This window comes from Rhinopithecus roxellana, chromosome 13 (genome assembly GCF_007565055.1).
Source record: "Rhinopithecus roxellana isolate Shanxi Qingling chromosome 13, ASM756505v1, whole genome shotgun sequence".
In the NCBI taxonomy this organism is placed as follows: domain Eukaryota; kingdom Metazoa; phylum Chordata; class Mammalia; order Primates; family Cercopithecidae; genus Rhinopithecus; species Rhinopithecus roxellana.
This window is the reverse complement of record NC_044561.1, coordinates 83,660,664-83,688,514: the sequence shown is the minus strand read 5'-3', so window position 1 is coordinate 83,688,514 and position 27,851 is coordinate 83,660,664. Positions and strand designations below refer to the sequence as shown.

The 27,851-nt window shown below is 44.7% G+C and overlaps 1 protein-coding gene across 4 annotated transcripts in view; it reads left to right on the top strand.

Moving 5' to 3' along the window:
• SLC24A3 (solute carrier family 24 member 3) overlaps positions 1–27,851 on the top strand; it is a 502,594-nt gene that overhangs the window by 341,705 nt on the left and 133,038 nt on the right. For all 4 annotated transcript variants that reach the window (XM_030915170.1, XM_030915172.1, XM_030915171.1 and 1 more), the window contains exons 4-6: positions 17,789–17,863; positions 22,763–22,847; positions 23,229–23,332. In XM_030915170.1, the coding sequence (XP_030771030.1) occupies positions 17,789–17,863; positions 22,763–22,847; positions 23,229–23,332 (264 nt within the window). The remainder of the gene's footprint in view (positions 1–17,788; positions 17,864–22,762; positions 22,848–23,228; positions 23,333–27,851) is intronic.

Genomic DNA, 27,851 nt, shown 5'->3' with positions numbered 1-27,851 from the left:
ACCTCGAGTCACACAGCTGAAATATGGACCCAGGCTGTCTGATTCCTGCTTCGTAACCACAGTATTGTTACTACCTTCACTGACTTATTTACATCTGGGGAGAGCAAGGGTAACCAGCTAGCAAATTTCTTCCATTCCTATTTTGTAAGGTGCAGAAGAGAACGGCAAAAACTCAAAGTTACCACTATACTTCAGTCTCTTTATGACCTCAAGGGAATTTATTTATCTCATGCTTCAGCATGCCTTACCCCAGTGTGCCTTTACACGATCTCCTGGATTCCCATTTGCGACTCTGCTTCTTGCTTTTTCTGAGCCCTGGGGAAGGTAACTGGAAGCATGATTAAATTTTAGCTCTCTGCTTTGCAGCCATGGCTCCTAACATTGGTGTTAGCATCTGCAAACTGCAAGTGTAGATCCTTCTCAGTAACAATGAGAATATCTCACATTGTTCTTCTAACAACAGTAGAACCAAAATGTTGTCTGAGAACATCTTTCTCTCGAGTTCTGATTGCTCTCTAAGGGCACACTGGGTGAACGGATTGCAAGAAGGACATGCTGAGACCAGGAGTCATTTGTACTGATGTCCAAGTACCAAGGTTTCCCTGGAATACCCCTGCATTTCAAGCTGGCCTATATCAGCCAGAGACAAAGGAGCCCATGTGCCTAACTAAGCTAATTGTCTAACAAGAGAGGTTTTGAACTTCCTAGTTAAAAGTCCATCGTAATCATCTGGTAATTATTTTAATGGGTTGTCATTGAAGTGTGAAGTTGAAAGTGCTGTAATAAGAAGGTTCAGTCTGGCTTCATTAGCTGTACTAAATCTTAAGCAATAAAACCGAAGGTCAGAGTTTAAACCCCACACAAGTCTATTGGCTTTGTTCATTTACATACACAGCCTCAGATTGGACCCCTACCCACTGCCATCCAGCTTGTTAGCTCTTTGTACCTATCATGAGAATGATCAGGCTAGAGACCCTAGGATGACCTAGTTGGCCCATCACCACTAATGAGAAATCATATTCCACCCCAGAAACACATCTTGTGGGATTAGGTCAGTTCTGGCAGTAGGATACAGTATAGAGAGGCGGTTAAAGAAATGATCCCAACCTGGGAATCTTACCATGGCTTTTAGCTGCTGGGTGCACAAAGCTAGATTGCATGGTGACCCCTGAGCACCTTCTCAGGGTGCTGATCTACAATGGGCACTCAAACATAGTTATAATAAACTGGAAAGATGGTGTTGCTTAACTTGGATCACCACGTCACAGAAGTCATTACACAACTGAAGACAAATTAATCCACACAACTGAAGACAAAAACCCATCCCCTCCACTTGAAGGATCGTTTTTTCTTCTACTGTTACTAGCTTAAATATACATATTACGTATATCTCATAGGTGCTCACATTGTCCCCGCCAGCTGAGATTTTAAAATTGAGCAGTGTATGGTAGCTACCCGTGTTACATAAAATGTGTTCACTATCTAAATATTAAATATTAAAACTTCAAATTCACCCACAAGAAGTTGCCTGCTTGAGAAATATACAAAAGAAACTTGAAAGAGAATAACAATGAAAAGAAAATGGGAGAAATTTTGCAGAATTGTTTGCAGAATATTGACTGCTTGTGCCAGGGGAAATGAATTAGCAAGAGGCTTTATTTCTATACACATTTTTTTATTAATAGAAGATTAGTTTTCTCCTCCCTCCTACACAGAATAAATGTTGAATAAATATTTAAAGAATATGGGCTTGAAGAGGCGCCAGATTACGAGCCTGCTGGCGTCCCGTGTCCCAGACCTATTCTGTTTTTGGAAGTCCTGGTTGCTTGCCCTTGACTGGCCAGCAGTTCCACTGTCTGATGTTATCTGGTAGCGGCAATGTCCATCAGCTCCCGAGTCTGAGTTTGCAGAGAGAACAAGAAAGTGACAGAAAGGCAAGAATGCAAAAATCTTGATAAATTTAACCAGTCTTGTATCTTTTAAAAGCACAATGTTGGGCAATAAACATTGCTCTAACTCTGGCACGAAAATTCCTACCTTATTGTGATAACCCTCAGAAAGGCTCAGGTTACTAATAAGAACCTTTAGGCAAGAAGCAGGTTTCTTACCAACCGTGAAGTAAAGAACTCTGTCATCTTGTGTCATCTTGTAAACTGTCGAATGAGTTTTGAAATTTCAAAGGCCTCTAGAAAATTTAAATGATCTAATATTTACAATAGATACCTAGATAGAAGTCATTGTTCTCACTTCTCAAGTAAGCCTGAAGAGGAAGATCCCAGTGTTGGCAAACAGGGCCTCTAGCCAGCCAGTCTTTACCTGGGATCAGCAGAACTCCCACAGGGTATGCCACTGGGGTTTAGAGGAGTAGTGGGGAGGGAGTATCATTGAAAAGTGGAAGAGGATAAAAGGAAAGAAAGAATCCGATGAACCAGGAGAGGTCACGGGCATTCTGAGCTTCCTCTCATATTGCTCAAAGCAATCAGGGTTAGATCCATGGGTTCTGGCTTGGATTGGGATCACACAAACAGGATTGAAGTCCCATCATCAATACCACCATCATCACTATCACCATCACCAGCATCTTTGTCATCATCATCACCATCTCCTCCTCATCACCATTACCATCATCATCATCATCATCATCATTATCCCAACCATCATCACACCACAATCACTATCATCACCATCATCATCACCACTACTGTCAAAATCTCATTCATTATCACCATCAGATAAGATTCATCTAGTGGAGTCAGCAGTGATTCCTTTTCAAGACAGACAACCTGAACTTATGCATCCAAATAGCGTGGTTCTTCCCAGAATGAACTTTACCTGTTCCTCCAGTCTCATCTGCTTGTGCTCCCTCACTCACAATCTATATACCAGCAACAGTGAATAATTTGTAGTTTTCAAGATAAACCGCATTAATTTTTGACACCATGCTCTTACTCATTCTGTTCCCTTGCTACTTCCTTCTTAACTACTTTGCTTGGCTAATGCCTGTTCATCTTCTCAGATGTTATGTAAGTATCAGTTCTTCCAGATAATCCTACCATATTATCCTCTCACTCTCAGCTCACTGCAACCTTTACCTCCCGGGTTCAAGCAATTGTCCTGTCTCAGCCTCCCAAGTAGCTGGTGTTACAGGCATGCGCCACCCCGCCCGGCTAATTTTTGTGTTTTAGTAGAGATGGGGTTTCACCATGTTGCCCAGGCTAGTCTTGAACTCCTGACCTCAGGTGATCCACCCTCCTCAGCCTTCCAAAGTGCTGGGATTACATCGTGTGCCAACGCACCCGGCCTCCATCCTCTCACTCTCTAAAACCTAGGTTAGGTGTCCCTCCTCTGTGCATATGTGGAATCCAGTGAGTAAGTCTAGATTTAGCTTTAATTTCAAAGGCTCCACTTACATATGTAGAAGACATGTTGGGGTTCCAATAGATCCAAATGAATTCTCTTTACTTGTTTGTGTGTCTATCCAGCAGCTCTGTGTGCTTTGCTACTAATGCTTCCCCCCTACAACCTTCAATGAACTACCTTAGGCTACTGGAGCCACTTCACCTGGATGCACTGAGAGTGGGAAGCACCTGGGAATTTGCATTCTCAGGGGGATCAATAACCAATGACTGATTGCTATAGTAGTAGGAAACTCCAGCTGCTTTGCCTTAAGGTGAGACAAGTTCTGTGGTGCAATCCACATTCTGTGCAGGGTGAGACTAAGGCTGTGGTGTCACCTGGCATCATACCCCTCATTGGCTGCTTCCTTGTCTTGCCTTTGTCACTACCTTATTGGTCTCCCAATGCATATGGATTCTTATCTGAGAGTCTACTTCCGAGGAACCCAACCAAGACCTCAGAGCCTTTTTCCTTGTATTGATTCCTATCAACTGAAAGCCAATTTCCCTCTCACACTAAATGGCACCTTGAAATGAATGAATGGGATGGTGACCAGACAGGTAGGGAATTCTACTCTTCAGTGCCTGGCGTCTACTGAGAGTGTAGGCTGTGTGATTCAGATAAGGGACTTTGAAGTCATGTGGCACTAAATTTGGATGAATGCTGACTCTGTAAATCGGGCATCTTTCTTATTTCCTCCAAATGTAAGTTTACTCATTTGTGAATCACAGATTCAGTAGGCCCAACCTCTGCACGTTGGTTATTGGAAAGATGAAATGAGCTAATGCACATCAAGCACTGAGCCCAGGGCTTGGTCCACTGAAAGCTCATTCACTCGTTCATTCATTTATTCATTCAAATTCCAGAAAGAGTACCAGGTACTGCTCTGGAACTAAGGATACAAAAGTAAACTAAACTGTCCCAAGATCATTCAAGCAACAGCCAAGAGGCCAGTGTGCCTGGCACAGAGGCAGCAGCAGCAAGGGATAAGGATCTGAGAACAGAGTGGCTACTTAGTGTCCATTACTCAAAATCAAGAGATTGTATCTAGAAGCCCAGTTTTGCAGCTTTTCTTGAAGAATCAGAAGCTTTGCCCACACCAAACACATATTCTCTTGCAACAACTGGCTGAGTCAAAGATGGGCCTCCACTGTTTAGTGAGCAGTGGGCCCTACCTCATTCATTTCTACATTCCCCCACCCTGCTGTTTCCCGTGGGCAGCTGAGGTCATGGCCCAGGCAGTAGCCTCTGACAACACCAGGGACTCCCATACTTCTCATTGCTCACTGCCTCCACCCTGTGCCTGTCATTCTTTCCCTCAACCACAGAATGGGAATAAAGAACCTCAATCATCTGTGCCTGTTCTTGTATAAACCAAATGAAGACTTCTACTGGGTAATACTTTGAAAAGGAAGGAAACCCATATAGATGTAGGAGGAATTAACATTCCTTATGCTACAAGAGAGGCCTTTCCTTGGAAAATAATTAATGGACTCAAACCAGGAAGGCATCTTCCTCTAGAATCATGCTTCACAGAGTATGTGTGTGCTTGCCAGGGGAGGGTTGCCAGGAAAACCAGGGAACATTTCTGCTTCTCCATCATACTTGGCAGCAGGGCTTCAGGAGGATGGCAGTGAGAGGGGATTTCACTTTTTCAAAAATGAACTTTCTTAAAGACATAAAAACACAGCCAACAAGCACATGAAAAATGTTCAACATCACTAATCGTTAGAGAAATGCAAATTAAGACCACAATTAGATGCCTTCTCACACCAGATAGAATGGCTATTATTAAAAAGTCAAAAAATAATAGTTGCTGACAAGGTTGAGGAGAAAAGAGAATGCTTATACATTGCTGCTGGGAATGTAAATTAGTTCAGCCACTGTGGAAAGCCATTTGGAGTTTCCTGAAGAACTCAAAACAGAATTTATCATTTGACCTAGCAATCCTATTACTGAGTATATACCTAGTATATAGAATATTTTACAAATCATCCAAAAGAATATAAATCATCCTACCATAAAGACATTGCAGGCAGCACTGTTCACAAAAAGCAAAGACATGGAATCAACTTAAATGTTCATCAACAGTAGACTAGATTTTTTAAAACGTGGTACATATGCACAATGGAATTCTACACAGCCATAAAAAGGAATGAGGTCATGTCCTTTGTAGCAACATGGATGGAGCTGGAGCAAATTAATAAACAGAAAGTCAAATACTGCATATTCTCATTTATAAGTGGGAGTTAAACATGGAGTACACCTGGACACAAAGCTGGGAACAACAGACACTGGGGCCTGCTTGAGGGTAGGGGGAGGGAGGAAGGTGAGGATTGGAAAACTACCTATCAGGTACTATGCTTATCGTCTTGGTGACTAAATGGTCTATACAGCAAACTCCCGCAACATGCAGTTTACCCATGTAACAACCCACACATCTATCCCTGAAACCTAAAAGTTGAGAAGAAAAAAATAAACTTTTAACCAACTCCAAAACCATGTCTCAATCACCTTCTCTTTGCAGCAGGAAAATAGATACATGGATCACCACACATGCATTAGAGTGGCTGAAAAAATAAATTGGAATATATCAAAAATTAAAACTTTTGTCCATCAAAGTACACAGTCAATAGAGTGAAAAGGCAACTCACAGAATGGGAGAAAATATTTGCAAATCATGTATCTGATAAGGGGTTAATATCCAGAATATATAAAGAGCCCTTACAAGTCAACAACCAAAAAACAAACGACTTGATTTCAAAATGGACAAAAGACTTGAGTAGACTTTTCTGCAAAAATGATCTATAAATAGCCAATAAATATATAAAAAGATGCTCAAAATCACTAATCATTAGGGAAATGCAGATTAAAACCACAGTGAGATACCACTTCACACCCATTAGGATGACTACTATCAAAATATCAGAAAATAATTGGTGTTGTCAAGGATGTGGAGAAATTGGAACCCATTGACACTATAGTTAGGAATGTGAAATGGTGCAGCTGCTGTGGAAAATAGTATGGCAGTTTCTCAAATGATTAAAAACAGAATTCCATATGATCCAGCAATTCCACTTCTGAGATTATACCCAAAAGAATTGAAATCAGGGACTCAAAGAATATTGCATCATTCACAATAGCTAAAAGGTGGAAACAGACTGTCCGTAGACAGATAAATGGATAAGCACATTTGGTATAGACATATAATAAAATATTATTCAGCCTTATAAAGGAGGGAAATTCTAACACATGCTGCAACAGGGATGAACCCTGAATATATTACGCTAGGTGAAATAAACCTATTCCAAAGGAGGAAATATCATATGATTCTACTTGTATGAAGTACCTAGCACAGTCAAATTCATAGAAAGGAAAATGATGGTTACCAGAGACTAAGGAGAAGGGGAAATGGGGAGTTATTGTTTAATAAGGACTGAGTTTCAATCTGGGAAAATGAAAAAAGCTTTGAAGATGGATGGTGATGATGGTTTCATGGTATGAATGCACCACTGAACTGTAGATTTAAAAATTATTAAAATGGTAGATTATGTTATGCCTATTTTACCACAATAAAAATAGTTTAAAACATTTAATCCAAAGTAATAGATATGTGGGAATATGTACAATATTTGTATGTGTTGATACATCCAATATATACTACGTATATATGAACAGTGACTAAAATAGACAGAGAGATACATAGAGGCTTTTTTAGTGATGCAGCCCCTCCCAGAGATATTGGTCCTTCCCGTTCCCCAACCAGGTTTGCTCTCCTCTGTCTTACTTAAGAAAACCGATACATAGGCTGACTTAGAAATGGAAATGGTTCACAAATCCCAAGAAGCAGTCCAGCTCAGGAACCCAAGAAAGAGTGGGTCAGGGAACCCCTGTGGGAGGTCAGACCTGCCCAGCTGTAATGGATCTGCCCTTCCCTGGCCAGCCCCCAGCACTTCTGGGCGGCAAAAATTCACATGGGATGTGAAGTGCAAGATGTCATATCAGTGTTCTTCTGTTTCTTCCTCTTGACACACTACTTGTATTTTTATGTTTCCTGTGTCCTGATGCTTTGCACGTACTTGTTTTGTACAATGATTTCATCATGTATGTACTTATTTGAGGGCCTTAGTAAATCGGCAGTGAAGGCAAGGGAGTGATAAAGACCTGATGTCTTTATGTTGAGTTAGACTTAAGGACTTGTTCATGTCCCTTTCCTCATCCTTCCACTCCTGTGGCCCTCCTGTCCCACCTGTGCCTCCTGTTTCTTTTCCATCCTTTCTCAAGCTTCCTGGGTGGTTATTCTCTGCTCCAACCTCTCTCCCATTCTCCATTCTTCTCTGCCCTGCTCTGGACAGGGTGATCAGCCTCTAAGAACCTTAGCCCCAGGGCTCCCACACCTCTAGCTTTCACCTCAATTGATGGGAAGCTGCGACAGGAGAGGGGAGGGCAGGAGGAATGAGAGGCCCGGGCACTTCTTTTTGCTCCCTCCTGGCTCTCCAGGGTCTGGCAGCAGCTGCTTCCCTCCACTCCTGTGATCATCTACGTGCTCTTAACCCCCTTCCCCACACTTACCATGCTGCAGCAACTCCATGTCCTCTTGCACCTTCAGGCCAAAGGTTCCTATTTTTGCTAGGCTCTGGGGGTCTCCGCCATCTTTGCTGGTTCCCCTGATCCTGACTGCACGGCTGCAAATAAGTCCTTCATTAAATTCTCTTCAGTCAGAAAAGAGTTCTCTTTGGTCAAACACTTTTGAATTGTCTTCTGCTTTCTGCCCAGACCCTGACAGGTACACTAGACCTCCCCACTATTCTGGATGCATTAGTCTGTTCTCACACTGCTGTAAAGACCTACCTGTCACTGGGAAATTTATAAAGAAAGGAGGTGTAATTGGCTCACAGTTCTGCGGGTTGTACAGGCTTCTGCTTCTGGGGAGACCTCAGGAACCTTACAATCATGGCAGAAGGTGAAGGGGAATCAGGCACATCTTCACATGGCCAGCAGGAGAGAGAGCAGGGGAAAGTGTTACACAATTTTTAACGAGCAGATCTTGGGAGAACTCTATCAGAAGAATAGCGTTGGAGAAGCTGCCCCTATGATTCAGTCACCTCCCACCAGGCCCCTCCTCCAACATTCAGGATCACACTTCAACATGAGATTTGGGTGGGGACACAGAGCCAAACCATATCACTGACCCCTTCTCAAGGAGTTTTATGGAAACAGACCAGGAAATGTCCAAGAATGTCCCCAATGTGAATCCATGCACCACCTGGTGCTGGTTAGAAATGGAGATCCCTGGGCCCAACCCAGATTACTAAATAGATCTTCTGGAGTGATGCTAGGGACCCCCATTTTATCTGCATTTCCTGGTGACTCTGGGATAAATAAAGTGATATGGTAACATAGGATACCTTGTTAATACATTAGATGAAGATGTAGCATTAGGTCTCATAGCTACTTATTTTTGAAGTAATGATGAACACAAATGATAGTTTGAGGTCTCTGAAACATGGGTAATGTGATATGAAAGATCTGTGACTTCTGCTGGGGACATATTCCCAGGTTTTGCCAGTATTACTGTGGCATATTGCCTGTATTCATAGTGGAAGGAAGTGCTGAATTCCAATTACAGGTTAGTGAGAACAAAGATGTAATTTGTTCACATCCTTAGCAAACTCACAAATTCTTTCTGAGTGCTCTTTGGAGGATAGAGGGGCTTATGGACCCCAGGGTAAGAGCCTCAGTCTCCACAGAAGGGGATTTGAGGCCTGGTGGAGGTTAGAGCTGTAGACGTTCCTCAAATAGAAAGTAGGCTGTCCTCTTCCTGGAATGCTGTGTGGTGTGGTGTGGTGGTCAGGATTTGAACCCAGTGGGTCACCTGGGTTCAAATGCTGCCTCTATCACTTACTAGTCATGTGGCCTGAGCTGCTGGACTTCTCTGTGCCCCAGATTCCCACCTGTGAGGCTAGATGAGGCCCATTGTCCCCTGCTGCAGGTGGGGAGGTAAATGGAGAAGGTGTGTACTGGACTCACAGTATAGCCCTGTAGGGGGTACATCAGCATCAGCCCAGCTGCACAAACCTTGTTCCCAGAGCCTTCCTTCAGTGGGTTTCGAGGGGAAGCAGCGATGATCATCCAAGAAACTGACAACCAAAAGAAATAAATGACTTCCTCAGTAACACAGGAGTCAATATCTCAGCAAGCGGACACTGTGAAAAAGGCATCTTCAATGAGGAAGAGGGAGAGAGAGGAGAAAAGGAAGGAGAACCAAGTGGGGAAAGTGGAAGAATCTTTTCCTGCTGAAACATTTCTCCAGAGATGGCAAACCTCTCATTCCCAAGACTCCAAAACAGGGACCCCAGTATGGTGACCTTGAAGAACACTAAATGGCCAAGGACACATCTGGGCACCTTAAACTCCTTTAAAGTAAAATAATCCAAGGATTTATGTTAATGGTGCAGGTACATTCACATATGCTCATTTCCCTTGGAATTTGAGCCCCTGCAAGATAACTAATTCAGCTGGTAATGGCTCCCAAAGAGTTTCCCCATGCCAAATGACTAAATAACCGTAGGGTGGGACTCAGGAGAGGGTCCCATATACCTTAGGAAGGCAGTTGTTTCTGAGAGTGGCCCATTGTGATTTAAAATTTTATTTCATTCCCTTCACAATCTTCCTTAACTCACTTCCCTCTTGTTTTAATGTGGGCTCTCTCAGAAGCAGACCCTGAAACAAGGATTTAAATGTAAGTGATATTGGAAAAGAGGAAGAAAACATCAGTAGGGGAATAGGAAGTGAGACAGGAAAGTAAAAGCTACTAATAAAAGGTACATGACCTGAACCAGGTGCAGTGGCTCACGCCTCTAATCCTAGCAACTCAGAAGGCTTAGAGGGGAGGATCGCTTGAGCCCAGGAATTCAAGACCAGCCTTGGCAACATGGGGAGGAGCCCCCCACCTCTAAAAATGTTGTGTAAAAAAAAATTAGCAAGGCATGCCTGTAGCCCCAGCTACTCAGGAGGCTGAAGTGGGAGGATCCCTTGAGCCCAGGAATTTGAGGCTACAGTAAGTTATGATCATGCCACTGCACTCCAGGCTGGGCAACAGAGCATGACCCCATCTCTAAAAAAAGAAAAAAAGAAAAAAAAAAAAAACAGGTCCATAACCAAGCCAGCAATGCAACATAATATTCTGGGCACCTGAAACTTAATTCAGCTGGGAAACTCTGGAGACAGCATAGAGTTAGCCCAGTCAGGGGTACTGATATGCCAACTCTCAACATTTGAGGGTTCCCATGGGTGTTAATTTTCAAGCATTTCTTGACTTCTTCGTGTGGTTAAATCAAAAGTCTTCAAACAAATTCAGGAATACTCTGGTCTTTGAAAGTCAATGGAGCTCTCTAAATTAATGCGGCCTGAAGAATATGGTGAAGGGAAGGGGCACCAACAGCCTTCTGCTACATTCCTCTTCCCTGCAAACTCCCACCCCAAATCCTCTTGTTCAGAACCTGGACTGTGAGACTGAGCATTTCTCTCTAGTGACTAGAATCAATGAATGGTTCCAGAACAATGATATCCACACTGGTAGCAGCACCCTACAGTAGACCCATGGTCAGTTCCACCTTGTCCTCGTGGGGCTATTAGATACGGAGCCTGTGATCGGGGAAAATAAATTTTAAAAAGTAACTTTTCTATTCTAAGCTTAATTATATGCAATCACTTGAAGCTATGAAAAAGAGGAGGAAAAGGAAGGTTTTATTATTATTATTATTCCAGCCATGTTCCCTGGGAGATTTAAGATTTAGAACAATTTCCACCAAGGCCACAGTTCTGTAGTGCTTCCCTAAAAATTGCTTCTCCACAATACCTTCACTGAAATTAAAGACAAAGAGACAGGAGTGCAGATGATGTAGTAAAAAGAAATTGTCTGTGAAAACCGCTGACTGTCGATGCAACATAAAACAGCAGGGTTAAAGTCCTGCTTTTCAAATACATTTGCCCTCAGTATTCAGAAGCCCTTATGTAGATCAACATTCCAGCTAGAGCCTGCTCACCTCTATTATGTCATGCGCCATGATGATTTCCTGTTATCTTAGGTGTTTTTCCGTTTAACCACTGTAGACAAAGTTCTTTAGTTTTATTAGTCCCAATCAACCTTTGAAATTACCTGATGAGGTACTAATTATTTCTCAGAATCCTGGGTCAACAGCCACTTCCTCTCTCTTCTCCTTGCACTACCTCTACCCAGCATATCTTTTGTGGCCCACATCAGTTAGGGAAGCACATGGCTTCAAGTACAGAGCCCCCGGCTAATGGTGAGTGAAGCAAGTAAGGAAGTCATTTTCTCACATAGTTAGAAATACAGAAGCAGCTGATTTCAGGCATGAGTCCAGATGGTGCATGATGTCCTCAGTGCCCTGCTGCCCTCAGCATGTTGGTGTGTATCCTCAGGCTTGTTATCTCATAGTCATAAATGGCTGCTGCCATTCCAGACATCACATCCAAGTTGCAGGCTGGAAGATAAGGTGACTTTAGCTGAATGTGTGCTTTCTTCTCATTGGCCAAAACTGTGTCACATGGCCATGACTAGATCCAAGAAGGCCGGAAGAGCTGATCATATCGTTACTCAGAACAAAACTGAAGTTGTGTTTGCAAAATAAAAGGTTTAATAAGTAACAAATAGGTCACCAACAGCATCTGCGACATTACAGAACTCTATCCTAAGATCTCCACACTGAGTTAAGGTGAACTTCTTATGTTGGGTACTTCCAACTGGACCTCAGGCCATTCTTCTTTGTTGAAGGACAGTAACTTATTAAGTCTTAGACCCTTCCCACCAAACAGTGCATCTGGCTTTGAGTTGGCGCTGCACACAATGTTGTTGAATTAATAAGTAAATAACTCTTCAAATCCTAAGGCAGGCCTGCCTCAGAATAGAATCATCATTTTCCTTGGTGGCCTCTGAATAGTGTATGCTTTAAACGTATAAATATTATTTCAGCTGAGTGGAGCTATCCCTGAAAGTTCTACTTTGTCATTTTGTCTGTTAGGAATTTTTCAAGTCTGCTTCTTGGAAGTTACTCAATATTGTTTTTTTCACTGTGGCTCTTTTAATTATCTGGGCTGTATCTGTTACCTGTACGTCAAAGGACACTATCAACATACTGACTGCCTCAATAATGCTGCGTAACAAATGGCCTCACAACTTCAATGACATACAATAAACAATTCATTGGTTCATGGGTTTTTCTGGTTCAGCTGAACTGTTGAACTTGGGCTGGGCTGGGCCTGTCTCAGTTGGGCTCACCCACGTCTAGGGACTAGCTGCTTGCCAGCTAATCTCTGACAGCCTTAGCCGGGACAACTGAAGTGACCTGTCTCTACCCTGCATGTCTCTTTTCCTCCAGCAGGCTAGCCTGGGCATGTTCTCATGGCATCCTTCTTGTTGCCACAACAATGCCAGTGCATGAGGGGCTGTGCTATGTCTAAGCCCCTTTGCTCATTGCTTTTCATTTACTTCTCACAACAGCCTTATAAGCACCAGGGAGCATGCGGTGATGAGGCCCATGTTGAACGGTAAGCAAGGTAAGAAGAGTCACACGAAGTCACACAGCTTGGAAATTTCAAGTCTAGGACCTGATGGGAGATCCCACACCATGCCCCGGGCTTCCTCCAAGGCTCCAGGCTGTGTTGCTTTTAGCAACTGCTTGTACCCTGTCCATGCTACCTGGGCATTTCCCTTGCTAGATTACACCAAGCCAGGTGCGGTGGCTCACAGCTGCAATCCCAGCACTTTGGGAGGCCCAAGTGGGTGAATCACTTGCGTTCAGGAGTTTGAGACCAGCCTGGGCAACATGGTGAAACTCTGACTCTTAAAAAAAATACAAAAAAAAAAAAAAAAAAAAAAAGCCATGCATGGTGGCATGCACCTATAGTCCCAGCTACTCAGGCGGCTGAGGTAGGAGGATTTCTTGCGTCAGGTGGAACAAGGCTGCAGTGAACCATGAGTGCAGTGCATCACTATACTCCAGCCTGGGTGACAGAGTGAGACACTCTAAAAAAAAAAAAGGCAACACCGGCTACTCCATGAACACTACCCTCCTTGGGATCCATCACTTCATATATAGAGAGCCCACGCTTGGGTGGGGTGGATATTAATATGTGAGGACACAGATGCTGCCCTCAGTAGAAGGTAGGCCAGATACATGAACATAAAACAAAAGGGAGGCCAGAGACATGAACATAAAACACGGCTCACAGTCCAGGCTACACACGATCAATGCCAAAGCAGATTCCCACTCAGAGGGTTCTGAAAAATTCCCTGGTAAGAGAAGCCTTGTGGTCATGAGAGTAAAACTGAAATTCCAAAAGACCCCCTATCTTCTCTAGATGCCCATCATTCATCATTTCCAGAAGGCACCCCACATTCACTTGTACCGGCTACTGTAGCCAAGCCATGGGCTTGGGTTCCAGGGTGAGTTATAGCATGTTTGGGCTGCCTCAGGGTGTTGGGCCAGCCCAAGCATTTTCGAGAGTTCAAATCTGTCTCATATTTTGTAGTGCATCTGGTAAAAATAATAATATTGGTAAAGAACTTCAATGGCTCTGACAGACAGCCCCAAAAAGTGGATGGCTGGAATTCTAAAAATATCCCTCGCTGTCTGCAGTTGGAGAAGACAGCTCACTAGTAGATGAGCTGAACATCAGAAAAAGTGGAGATGGGGTGGTGAACCAAAAATGATCTTTATACAGGGAAATAGCTGGGCTCTGCGGGAAGGCTTGGAGGGAGTCCTGGGGTCACATTTAAGCCCTGCCGTTTGCTGGCCATGTGTACTTGGGCAAGTTCCTACACGCTCTGCATCATTTGGGAAATGCGACCAGTAACTCCCTGCCTCATACAAGATTTAGAAGAACTGAGAAAGTCCAGGTGATATACCTGGAGCATGCCTGGAATTCCTGTCTCAACAAACAGTGGCAAATGTGATTATTATTATTATTGTCAATGATATTAATATATCCTTTGAAAATAAAAGAATGGTCAAAGTAACCTAAAGATGCCTTACTCTATTAAAGCTATTTGTGCTAGTTGTATTGATAATACCATCAACGTCACACTCCCAGTAGGTTTTTTGCATCTTAAAATTTGACTTTGAACCTATGTTTTCTTCCTTTGTTCTCTTTGCTTGTGCTGCAGGAACCTGTTTTCCAGTGGGTAACATGAGAGAGAGTTAGAGCAGAGTGTTTTGTAGCCAGAATGGCAGTCCCACCCTCAGCTGCCAGGAAGGGCTCTGCAGCTGACAAGGGCTTATCGCCTTCCAGGCCTCTCTGGGTGCCCAGAGGTGCTATGTCAAAGGGCATCCAGTTAACAGTGAGCATCCCCGCCTCATGCTGCCCAGCTCATGAGAACTCACACAGCTTTCGACAGTCATTATCCTCAAAAGTCCTGAGTGCTTAGCAGATCTCATTTCTCACCCCCCTCCAAGCATGGATATAACAGTGTTTTAGATGGAACTTCTTGCCACAAAACCAGATCAATACGTAATACTGGAACATATTCTTGGTGAGATGGTTTATGGACTTCTAGGCAGTGTTGGCTGTTTCAGGGAGTTGAATATGTCAGCTATGGACAGCTTATTTAGATCTTGATTAACCTACAGATGTGCAATTCTGTAAACTTATTACCAAATGTGAGTGTCCTTTCAAAGCTAATCTTAAAACTTGCATATCATTGAATCAGTCAAGTCATACAGCAAAAGAGGGTTTGAGTCCATTGCAATTTGGGAATGTGTTTTACGATTTTTCCCAGACTACAAAATACAGCAAGAATTATTCTTAATTGACGTTTTCAATAAAAAGCCCATTGGCAAATAATTTTGTACGGATTATGAATGGATCTATTAATGAGTTATTTTTGAGATTTTTTCTCCATGCCAAGCATCCCAGGCTCCTCAGAAATTAAAGAAGTATAAGACAGAGTTCTTACCTCTAAAATTTCCCATCACCTACAAAAGTTACAGAAGAAATACTATTTCAGAGTGAAAATATTGATAGGGATTATAAAATACAGAGAGAGTCACACCGAGAGAGAAATGTAGCCGCCGTTTTGATCAATGGCTTTACAAACTCTTATATGCAAATATATAATGTGTGTATGTGCACATATACATAGATTATGCAATAAAAAAGAGATTGCAATGCTGGTTTTCATTTAGCAATGTATTGTGAATGCCTTTCCCTGTCACTTCATATTGGATTTACACAATCCCTTTTAAGGACGTCTTATTGAATGAGGAACCACAGTTTATATAACCCGTACCCAAGGCATATTTTGCTAGGTTTGATAACTTATTGTAGTCAGCAATTGTGGAATGAAAATACTAGTGCATATGTCTTTGTGCATTTGTCTGATATTTCCACAGGATCTAGCATTAAGGTATACTTTAGAATCTTACAATCTCATGGAAGAGACCAAACATATATGTGAAAAAGCGAACAAGCTCATGCAAAGCAGGGACCCTGGGGGTACATTAGTGCAACTGCCAAGAGTCAAAGGCAAGAGAGATCATTTCATGCTTGGGCTGCCACAGAAGGCTTCATAAAGGACGGTTGCAAGTGGCAGAAACTTAAAAGTGCTTAAGTGTAAAAGGCCTATTATTGGCTCATGAAATTGGAAAGTCCACTTTGATTTTAGACTGGAGCTGGGGTCAGGGGTCACATGGTGTCATTTGGGATGTGTGTGTGCCTGTGTGTGTGTGTGCGTGTGCCTGTCCCATCTCTTGTGTCGGCTTCTCACTGTGAGAGCAGCATTCTTCTCAGGCAAGTTTTCTCTATATGACAGCTGCCTCTAGCAGCTCCAGATGTGGGGTGCTTATATCCATAAAAAGAGGGTGTCTCTCCCTCAGCTTCTCCATTTATCTCTGCTTGGCCCCTTACAGACCTGTCCCTGACTCTCCACTGTGTGACAGGGTATGGATGATCTATGGCTATCCTGGGTCATGTGTCTGCGCCCCGTGTGAGTTGGAGAGGATGTATGACTCCCATCCTGAGGAGCACTTCTCAAAAGGAAAAGAGACTGGGAGGTCAATAAATGAACGCAATGTCACTGCTGAGGTTGCTGGAACTTGAACCACACCTATTAGATGCTTTGAGAAGCAAGTAACAGAGATGTTCTAAATCAAACTGGCCTCAACAGTGCTCATGGTATGCTATGAAGTCAAGAGGTAGGGTGGGCACTTGATCAAGGACTCAGGGATGTTATCAAGGGCTTAGGTTTTTTTTGACTCAGGGTCAACTTCCTCTCAAGTCAGATTCCTTCAATATGACTGTCAGCGGCAATGAGGGCTCCCAGCTTCCTCCTCCACAACCAGCAACAGAGGGTAAGAAATGGCTCCCTTTGGCGAAAACTAAAAGCCTTTCCTGCTCTCCACTTGGGCCAGCCTAGGTCATGTGCTCACCTCTGAACCAATAGCCACAGCTAAGGAATACTACATACTGACTGACCAATCAGCATTCACTCCTGGAGAAAAGGATAGGGTCACCTTCCACATGCGGCATGGTGGATATTTGGACAAAACTGGGGTCTCCTTAGGAAAGAGTGAGAAAAGGATGTTGAGTGGTCAATCAACACTGAAATCCTAGTAAGATTTCATTAGTTAGAGAGGAAACGTGGGGTTGGATAGAGTGGAGAGGCAATTTCTGGCCAGAAGGTGGAATTCCAGGTGATACCCTGGTCATAGCTGACCAAGATGCAGAAGCAAGTTTGCAAAGCTTTCCTGCAGGGATCTGGTGAGTGAACAGGTTCAGTTGGAAGTGTCCATTTATTTATTCCCTCATTTCACATACGTTTATGGAGGACCTACTATATACCAGGCCCTGTGCTGACTGCTGGGGATATGGCAATAATTACATTAAATTAATTATATGACATCGTATCCTCATGAACTTCTGGTGGAGGAGACAGACAACAGGTGAATTAATTTCACATATAATATATCAGGAAAAACCAAAGAGATAAATGAGATAGAGAGAAATGGGAGTGGGCGAAAGAGGTTGCCATCTGAGCAGGGACCTGAAGGGTGTGATGGCGTGATCCAGTGGGCTATCTTGCGGGAGAGTGTTCCAGGCAGAGGCAAAAACAAGTGCAAAGGCCCTGAGACAGGAATCCATGGCATGTTTCATGGAAAGGGAGGTGGGCAAAAGGAGAGTGGCAGGTGATAACATCAGAGAGGAAGCTGGGACCAGGTCACAGGGGAGTGTTGTGGGCATTGCAAAGACTTGGTATTTAAGATGTTGAATTCACGATGACAGAAGACATTATCAAAGCAGAAGGTGGTTGGACCCTCATCTTCCTGGCTCTGCCTCGCTCTAACTTTAACCCCTTTTATCTCCTCTCTTCCAGGCCATATACATGTTCTATGCACTGGCCATTGTGTGTGATGACTTCTTCGTCCCTTCCTTGGAAAAGATCTGTGAGGTACGTGCCTCATATTCTTGGTATGTGTGAGCCAGACTGGGGACTAAACCTGTGCCCTGTACTGTTCCAGCCTCCTCACCAAGGTCCTGGGGAGCCCTTGCAGGGCAGCTGCGGTGGAAACACCAGGCATCAGCATGTTTGAGAGCGATGGTCATTATTAGCACAAAAGTGCCATCAGTCCACTGAGCATTTCATGACACCCATCAATAATCAGACGAAAGCCCACAGGACCAACCTCCCCAACTCCATTTAGACCTAACTAATGGTGCTATTTGTATTTTCCTTCCCCATTTTCTTTTCTTTTTAAACTCACTCTTCCTTTCTCTCTGTCATTTCCTCTACCCTTGTCTCCTGCGTTTCCTTCTGCCTCTATAACTCTCCTTTGATGATCCTTGGGGTCCTCACAGGATTAAAAACCTCCAACCGCATACCTCTGCCATGCTTCCTCTCTCTGTATATATACAGAAATTCTCCAAGTGGAAGCACTGACATGAAAGAATTGGCCACAGAGATCAGGAAAGTGTCCCTGTTAGAAATCATCACGGTGCATGCCAGGCTGAACAGCAAGTTAAACCCCTTTCATCAAAAAATATTCAGCAGATCTAGAACTCTTTCATTCTCTTGCCTCTTTCAACTCTTTGTCTGTTTGGAAATGTAGTTTCCTTTATCTGAAAGCTTTCCATTTTATTTATTTATTTATTTTTAAATTCAGAATCCCTGTTTCCAGAAGGCATCTCCCTCAGACACATCTGTCCGGAACTCGGTTTCTGTATGCCAGTAGTTCTCAAAACTGGTTGTGTCTTCCCTTTCCTTCTCTCTCCCGTGAGTACCTGATCCAGTAGGTCTTGGGAGAGTGGGAGGGGGTAGAACTTGCATTTCTAATACATTTTTCAGGTGATGCTGAGGCTGCTGCCTGGTCCAGGAACCACAGACTTAGCGAACTACATACCCTAAACAGTTACTTCTACATCCTGGAAGTTAGTGTTGGATACTTAAATAAATGAAAAGTGTCCCACAGTAAGAATATGTAGAGAGCCACAGGAGGGGCTCCGTTCCACGGTAGCACAGAATAAGTGAGGTGGCATCTGAAATGCACAGTGGCCAGGTGGGGAGGCCCTTTGTCCGAGGACTTCCACCTGGGAGTGGGGTCACCTTATGTTGAAGGGGAGGAGGTGTTCCTCACCTGTAACTGGGGTCCTCTGTGATCTCTGAAATACCACCATTGGGTGCTTTACTGTTCATGCAGAGCAAAACCACTCTCTCTCTTTCCCGTGCAAATTTTTTGGTGTGAACATCAAAATTATATTCTGGAAATGTCAGTACAGCTGTTAGCACGTGTTCTACTCAGTTAAGGAAATCCACAGAACCTGTGAATACCCATGCCCTTGTAGGGGGAGGCAATCAATGAGCCAGAAAATGGCAGAAAAAGAGGGCGGGGTGAGTCTTTTAACAAAAAAACTTTTAAGGAGAGGAAAAGGAAAGAAAATGTTTAAATGGGGGGTATTATTTTACTAGGTCCCTGATATGGTTCAGTCGCTAAACAGTGTGTGTGACTATGTCTACTTGTCTTTAATCATCTCAAGAATTCTGTCAGGTGACTGATATTATCCCCTCTTTACAAACAAGGAAACCAGAGCTTAGAGAAGCTGAGCAACTTGCCCTGCATCAAGGGATAGAGTCACTGTTTGAGCCCAAGTCAGCCTGAGTCCCAAGTCTTCAGACTTTTTGCTGCTCCCCTATCCAGAGATGAGCCTGGATCAGGTCATGGTGTTGTTAGAACTGGCTGCACTGCCTGGACCCACAGCGATACTGGACGAGTGGGCACAGAAGAGCAACCACCTTTTCCTGGGCTCTCCCTGCTTCCACCCCGAATCTGGTCTTATAAGCAAGATTCATATAACAAGAGTAGGTGCCCCGTGCCTGTCTCCTGTAAAGACAGTGTTGGCTCCATGGACCTTAAACAGCCTTAATTGCTGGGGAAACGTTATGTCTGTGAATGGTGGGTGGGCTGAGGTCAGAGCTTACATGTATTTAGAGATAGAGATCCTGACGTGTTTACATCTTCTAAGAGTCGTGGGATCAATTCTCCCTGCAGTTACACTTTCTCACAAGATGAGAGGATCGTGGTGTGGGTCCACCAGCAGTGGCCTAGAGGGCCTCTCGGCCCTGGGCTCTGTTTACTGCCTGTGCTTTCCCTGATCACCTTTTAATGATTCGATATTGTGTGTTTCATGGTTGCTCGTAGACTAAAACTGGGAGTAAGGCAGAAAAACACAGAAGGATGTTGTTTCCAGCTTTTGTGAAAGATGAGTAGGGAGAGAAATCCACACGATTCAACAAATCATTGCTTGGAGGTCAGGGCAGATTCTCACTCAGTCTCAAATACTTTAAAGTTAAAAGCAGAAAAATGTGGAGTTCTGGAAAAGGCAAAGAAGAGAAACTGCGAGAAAGAGAAGGAGATAAAGGCAGTGATCCAGGATCCGAAACTGGGGTCCAGCCCTGGTGCTTGCAAAGCACCTGCTCCATGCCACCCGCTTCCCCTGTCTGGACCTCACTTTCTCCTTGTGTCTGGACCTCACTTTCTGCTTGTGTGAAATGGCAGCGCCTAGATTTTGAACAGCCAAGAGATATCATGGCAGGACATGCAGAGAGGGTCTCCAGAGTTTAGAGAAATCCTATAAGCCACAGTAGACAGACTCGGCTGCATTGAGGTGGAAAGGGAGAGAGGCATTTCAAGAAGAAGAGTGAACATTAACCAAAGCTCAGTGAGGGGAAGGGCCTGGCATCCCCAAGGACCATGAGGTGGCAGCCCTGGGCGGAGCAGAGGCTCATCTAGGAAAGATGAAGTCGGATGGGGAGGGTGGGAGGCTTTGGGACCCATGTGGAGGCTTCCAGGACAGCAGTGGGACATTTGAGCAGCGGAGGATGTGACAATAGGCCTGGAACACTACTCACCCCTCTGATGTCAGCACTAAGCTGGGCTCTGCCTGGACCAAGCTCTATACCAGGGGCTGGGAGGAAACTAGATCACACACAGTGTGTCCCATCCCATCCCAGGGCTCCTAGCTGCAGAGCAGCTCCAGGGTAATACCCACAGGGGCCTGGAGGAAGTGGCGGGGAATTGGCAAGTGCAGAAGTGCAGAGAGAGAGTGGGGGAAGGAGAGATTGATGCTGTGAGGGATAGAGTTGGGAGGAGATCAAGAAAGGGCTCGTGCAAGGGGCAGGATTAGAGCAGCCCTTAGAGGGAAGGTGTTAGTGGCCAAGTATTTTGAGGAAGGGTATTTGGTGAGAGAACATCTGAGCCGCAAAACCAAGATGGGGTTTTGCACCAGCACACCGGCAGCCCTGCACGCCAGGCTGGGCATTAGGAATTATTCCAAGCTCTGGAAGGAGCTGGGGAGGGCTTTTGAGGGCTCTGTCATGGTAGATAGGAGTCCAGAGTCAAGAAGACTAGAGTCCTGTGAGATGTTGCCAGGGCTGAAGTGGACTGAGGATGATGGAGGGGTGTAAGAAGATACAGAGGAAGAAACAAACTGGCTGGATGAAAGAGAGAGGGGAACTGGACATGAACCCAAGGTTTGGATACTACAACTAATACCCCAGCAGGACAGAACCACAGCAACACACGGCTCCCGCCTCCTGGCAGGTCTTGGCAAAGCATACAGGTTGCTGCGAGCTGTGGGTCAGGCTATCTCACTCACAAACTCTTAGCTCCATGGGACGGGAGTGCTTGGGCACCCCTCACAGCCTCACCTTGCAACTTTGCAGTATCTGTCCCTCCATCTTAGGGTCTGCTCAGCATCCCATGTGAAGCTTCGCTGTCCAGCAGACAGCGAAGCGACCCAGGATCCTAGATCAAAATCCTCAAATAGGACTCCTCCTGCAAACTATTGTGAGTCAGTCAATGGAGGCCAGTGACCTACACCAGGGCCACACTGCCCCTCTCTGGCTGAGCAAGGAAGTGCAGCTGTTGGTGCCACTGGAAGAGGAGGATGTCACTCAAGCTTGACTACCAGGAGGGAACTGTCATACTCCAAGAATGCTGGCAGCCAGCAGCATACTTTCTGGGTCATGACTGAATGCAGAAATGCAAAATCTGGTAACCAGCCTCTAATGTATAATTGCCTTGTCTTCTTGCAAATCACCTTTTGGTTTAAGAAACAGGGTAACTTGGAGAACTCATTGTATAAACCATCTTGGCAGGGCTGATGCCTCATTACCTTCTTCTTAGCTTTAAGCCCCCCTCCCACTCTCTGATTCCAGGGTTTCCAGACTGCCTCAAGGAAGGGGAGTGGGTTTCAGGAGGGTGATCCCCACATCCATACCCCAACATGCCTCCATAACCTCCTAAAGACTCACAAACTGGTTACCATGAGCCTCATTTAGCCTGAGATCAGCATAGTATCACAAAAATCAGGAAGTTTTGTATAAAAGTTTGGATTATTGGCATCTCTTAAAAATCAGAGTATCTGGCCACACTGAGGGAACTGGGCAATGCTCCCATAGAAAAGAGGTGAATGCCCCCATCATAGCCTCAGACATACCATCTGCTGTGGCCTCCCATGGGCCCACCTCCACTCCTGACTGTCATCTGCACAGCCCCTGGGGGAATCCTAGATCTTCCCAAGAGGCTTTAGCTCATAAGGACATGCAGTTCCCTCCCCAAACCTGTCCCTTGAGGAGGAGCTCTGGCTCAGCAGGGGTTTGGCAACAGTGGCTGGGCTCTGTGAGAAGGAGAAGGGGGCTGAGAGGGACTAAGTACCAGCCCCAGGTTCCATCGTTCCTGCTCCTGGTGAAGCCCCAGGCTTTGCTTCTCAGAGCTTGAACTTGTTGTCACAGTCACCTCTCTTCCCAGATGGAATCCCAACTCACCTGTGGTTTGTCTTTGCTCCTCTGTAGCGCCTGCACCTCAGTGAAGATGTGGCTGGGGCCACATTCATGGCGGCGGGCAGTTCGGCCCCAGAGCTGTTCACATCGGTCATAGGTAGGTGACAGATTGAGGGACACCTCAGCCCTTCACTGTCTGAAGGAAAGGGGCTCTGGGAAGAGATGGCCCCCAGACAGAGACTGTCTGCCCCTCATAGAAAATGATAATCCAGGGGCCCCAATGAGTAGAACATCAGCCTCCCATCTGCTGTTGTTTTATTTAAGTGATGCTTTTACTGTGCATGAACTTGTCCCAGACCCCGAGTCCCCCACACTCCTGTGCAGCAGTCATCCCTCTGTAGATTAGAAAGCTCTCTCCACCCTCAGCTGTTTCCTATAGATTCTGAGAACAATCTAATGCTTATGAAAGGTTCTCCATGCCCACTTTGGAATGCAACAGGGCCACAGCAGCCAGGCTGATGTGGGATCTGTGTTTCAGGGGTCTTCATCACCAAAGGCGACGTGGGAGTTGGCACCATCGTGGGCTCAGCGGTATTCAACATCCTGTGTATCATTGGTGTCTGTGGGCTCTTTGCTGGGCAGGTAAGACTGGCGGCTTCTTTGTGATGGCAAATGTGATATTGGGGAAAGGGGAGTCCTGGAGTTTAGGCAGGAGATTGTCTTGCTGGAACACAACTTGTATCAGGGCCCAGTGGTTTGGGCAGCAGTGATTTGGGACCTCACATCCCAGGAGGCTGGCCCAGCTGGAAGTGGAAACTGGTAAGCCACCATTAGTTGGTCTCCATGTTGATGGAATATAGAATGCTCAGGTCCACATAAATAATTAACCAGCCTGAAAGATGTAGGTTACAATCTGAAGGGTTCCACGCTCATTTTGGTATGCTACTGATCTGAACTAGAATAGCCTAGAACACTTTTAGGTATGATTTTTGCTCAGTGGAAGTAAAATACGTGAGAATCTGCTAAACAAAATGTGCAGTCATCATGGTTTAGGACACAGTCTAACTTTTTTCGACTATAGTAGAGCATTTCATTTCTCTGTTTTAGCGTGCCTTTGGGGTCATGAAGGGCTTTTCAAGCCTGCAGTTTACCTATGGAGTTGATGCCACTTCCAGGTGGTGTCCTGGTATCTGTGTTCTTTATGAATACTGGTGTCTGTTTTGGAAAGCTTGGGGAAGGTGCTCAGAAGCCACTGCATGGGAGGCTCTGGGCGACTGAGACTACAGGACACTGCAGCAGCACCTGGAGGTTTGTTTGCAGGGTTTGCAACTGCTTTGCCAACTCTGATATCCTAAATTTCTCCATAGGAATTTTATTCAGAGACAACACAACCTTGAAGTCTCTTCCCAAATACCCACAACTTTGTGTATCTTCCAGTAAAAGTCACTTCTAAAAGCTCATGGAGGTTACTCCACTTATAATATCAAGGAAACTGTTGATCGTAATCACTTGATCAGCAGCCTTGATATGAACAGTGCGCTGTTCTACTAGAAGCAGCTGATTGGGTCAGGGGGCTAAGGAAAGCCCCGGGGCAGCCTTCCCCACACCCTTTGCCAGGCCCCTCACCTCACAACAGCGGCAAGGGGCACCCCATGCTGCCCGTTCCGCTGATGTAGACTCAAGGGTCTCCATGCAGGACACCCCTGGTCCCCCACTGCATTCTCCACTGCCCATTTTTACTTCCGTCATCCTCATGTCTGTTGATTTGTCTGGATTGCCTGGTGTGTCAGTTGCTTTCAGGTGACATGCAGAGGGATACCTGGATCTCATCGGGACTCAGCTCCAGGGCCCACAGGTGGACGGGTTCCTTCTTTCAGGAGAAGGGGCTCCCAGTACATGGTGACTGAGCTCTGCTCAACTCCCTAGACTGAATGATTTCCCTCTTGTCATCCTTTCGGTCAGTGAGCTCATGTCTTAGATTTTGTGGACCCACAATATGTGCTTTCTAAATCTCCCATAAATGTAGTTAGTATTTTTTAAAAAATGTGTCTCTGCCTTTGCCTTTGGTGCTATTTGCACTTCCCTGGCTCTCCTTTGCCTTGGACACCTGCCCGTGGCCTTCCAGAGATGAACAGCAGAAGAGTCTGTCGCTGTTAGCACTCTCCTAATTGGCATTGTCACCATCAGCAGTATGGTTATTAGTCTAGCTGTTATTAATGTTGTCATTAGTTCATTCATCATTTGTACCTGAAGCTTGATTCAAAAGCAAGCCCAGAGGAGGAGAGATAATGTAGAGAAATGAAACAAATGACTGGGGGAGCATCTAGTCAGTGCCCCACAACTAATTACTCATGAAATGGCTTGGATGCATGTGTGGCTCATCACTCATTAGCAACGTGGCTCATCCCAGCTTGGTTGGAACACCTGCATCAAAGGCAAAGGGCTCTCTGAACTCCAAAAAATGCTGGTGTTTGTCCCTTCACTCACTCCAGAAGGTCTTTGCTGGCTCGCCTCACAACCCCATAGCCATGGACAGAATTAACAACCATGACTGTTGGGAGAAGCAGTCCATGCGATGACACTGGATGCCAACGTTTCCTTCTGACTTTCCTGTCCTGTGCCCACTTGGAGATTTTCAAGGCCATCCAGCTCAGGGTTGTGTAGGATCCTTCAAGTCTTTGCAGAGAAAGCAAAATTATGTTTTGGAAGAACATGGGCTGGGGAATCAGGCGGGTCTGGGTTTGAATCTTGATTCTGCCATTTTCTGGCTGTGAGACCTTGGAGAAGTTACTTATGTTCTCAAAGCCTCATTTTTCTCATCTATAGAGTGGGTATAAGCACACCTACTTCCTAGTGTTGCCATCAGGATGAAATATAGCACCTGTTCTACATGGTAATAGCACCTGTTCTACATGGTAAGTCAGTCTCAGTTAGACACCATTAGCAATGCTCAGAATATGCATCCCTGGGATTCTCACCTCCAAATTCCACCAAGGTCACTGTGATAATTTGACCAACTCATTGATAGAACTTATCTAACGGTCAAGGGTGTCTACAGCTTAATTAACAGACACAGGATACTCAATGGGAAGGGAAGAGATAGTCAGGGAGAAGGTCTTCTAAGTAGAAATCAAAGTAAGGAGATGTTCATAGAAAAACAATCTCAAAAGACTGTTACTTACTTCTGTGCTGTCTATCAGTAGGAGGGAAAAAAAAAGAAATGGCAGCTTCCCAGCCTCACACAGGGAGAAGCTCTCCCAAGTGGTGGAGTTGGTGCAGTGGAATGTTATGGCAAAGGCTGGATATTGGGAATTGAAGCGATTAATAAATCCAATCATGGGTCTCACTTAGCATTTTATTTATGTTGATCTGCACTTTCATTTGGCTGGGAGAATTACCAGCAAGTGCCCGTGGGCCTCCCTCTACGAATTTCAGCATGGAGGGTTGCACATGACCAAGTCTGTTATCCATCTGAAATTAAAGTAATTAAGCTATAAGGTTTGAGTTCCTGTCTCAATTAGGGTTTTGATGAATTCCGTGTAATTAAATGTCTGCTGTATTTGCAGTTTGCAAACATAGCCCTCGCTTCAGTGTTCGCCTCAGGTGCTTTGGGGAGTTTTATGGGACAAAAAGGAAATTGCTGCTTAGAAAGTGGCTTACAGAGAGGTTCTTGGCATCACTGCAAGACATTTACAAGGCTGTGGTCCTACAAGTTTCCTTTATTTAAAAACGAAGCATAATAACAAGAAAGAGAAAACACTGAGCTCTGGATGCAACATACTAATGAATTTTGCGCATTGTATTGAAAGGACTTCATGCCAGTTTTGTAAAACAACGTACTTATGAATTTCAATCTGCCGTTCAGAGCATGTGAAGATTTAAATGCATAACCACAAACAGAAATTATTCAGTTTAACTGCATCCCAGGTTAGGACTTTCATATTCAGGTTATTACAGGCCGGCAGATGGCTCCAGTTTATAATAAAGAGCTCCAACATCAGCCCTACTGGCATCGTCAAAATGTGCCTGATGTTCTTTGGCAAGGCCCGTCTCATCTTGGCTGGATTTGCCTTTCTTCAAATAATACTGGCTCGTTTAAACAAACCCTAGCAGCACCCAGAGGTTGCACCTCTGAATTGAAATCCTCCTGCGTTTGGGTTTCCCAGGGAGACTCTAAGCAAGGACTCAAGTGCAAACAGTTGATTTGAAAGGTGATCCCAGGAAGTGCTTGTGGGACAGTGTGGAAGGAAGGCAGGGAAGAGAAAGGAGCGGAGGAAAGTGTGTTAGCAAGCCAGTTATCACTATGGGCAACTGAGATCTAATTCTTCTGTGGGAACTGGGAGACAGTTTAACAGGAGAGCCACTAAGTTATCTCACGTAAGGAGGCAGGGGAGCTAGAGTATTTATCCACCAGCTTCCATCATTCATTGCTTCAAGACTGCTCTTAAGGGATATTAATTCCCCAGCATTCAAGCTTGCTGGGCCCAGGCAGAGTGGACTTTGGGGCCTAGGGGAAACCCCCAGGCAAAGAGATCTAGGGACAGCAATGGAAAGGGCCTGAAATAGTAAAGGTGGGGAAATATGAATGAGCTCATAATAAAGCATTTGCTGCGAACTCAAGACAAAGGCTTTAAAACAATCCACTTGGTGGGTCTCATCTTCAGCTCCCTTAGATGAACCAGAAGCTTTAGTACTAGGCAGACTATAAAGTGTCTAGGGCCAGGACATGTTGCATTTAAAGAATTTCCTCTAATGTTAAAAATAACAGCTACTGTTTATTAAGCTTCTCTAACATTCAGGCACCACACTAGATTCTGTATAAATATTTGCAGAAATACACCCACTGAGTTTTAAGATAGTTATCATCCTTCTTTACAGGCAAGAAAATTGATACTGGGGAATTCAGTACCCCCCAGATGGCAAAGGGTCTATTGTGAGGTAGTTAAGACTGAATTTGAGCTCACATCAGTTGGTTATAAATTCCGTTCTCCTTCCAAATGGGGGATCTATGATTTTAAAATCTCCAGATGTTATCTTTGCATTCTTATGATTAGCCTTGGATTTTATGTGTTCTTTGGAAGTTTGGGGCGTAGGAGCTGGGGTCAATGCCAAAAAAACAGACACATTAGCAAAATGGTGGTAGTTCATGATCAACAATGGA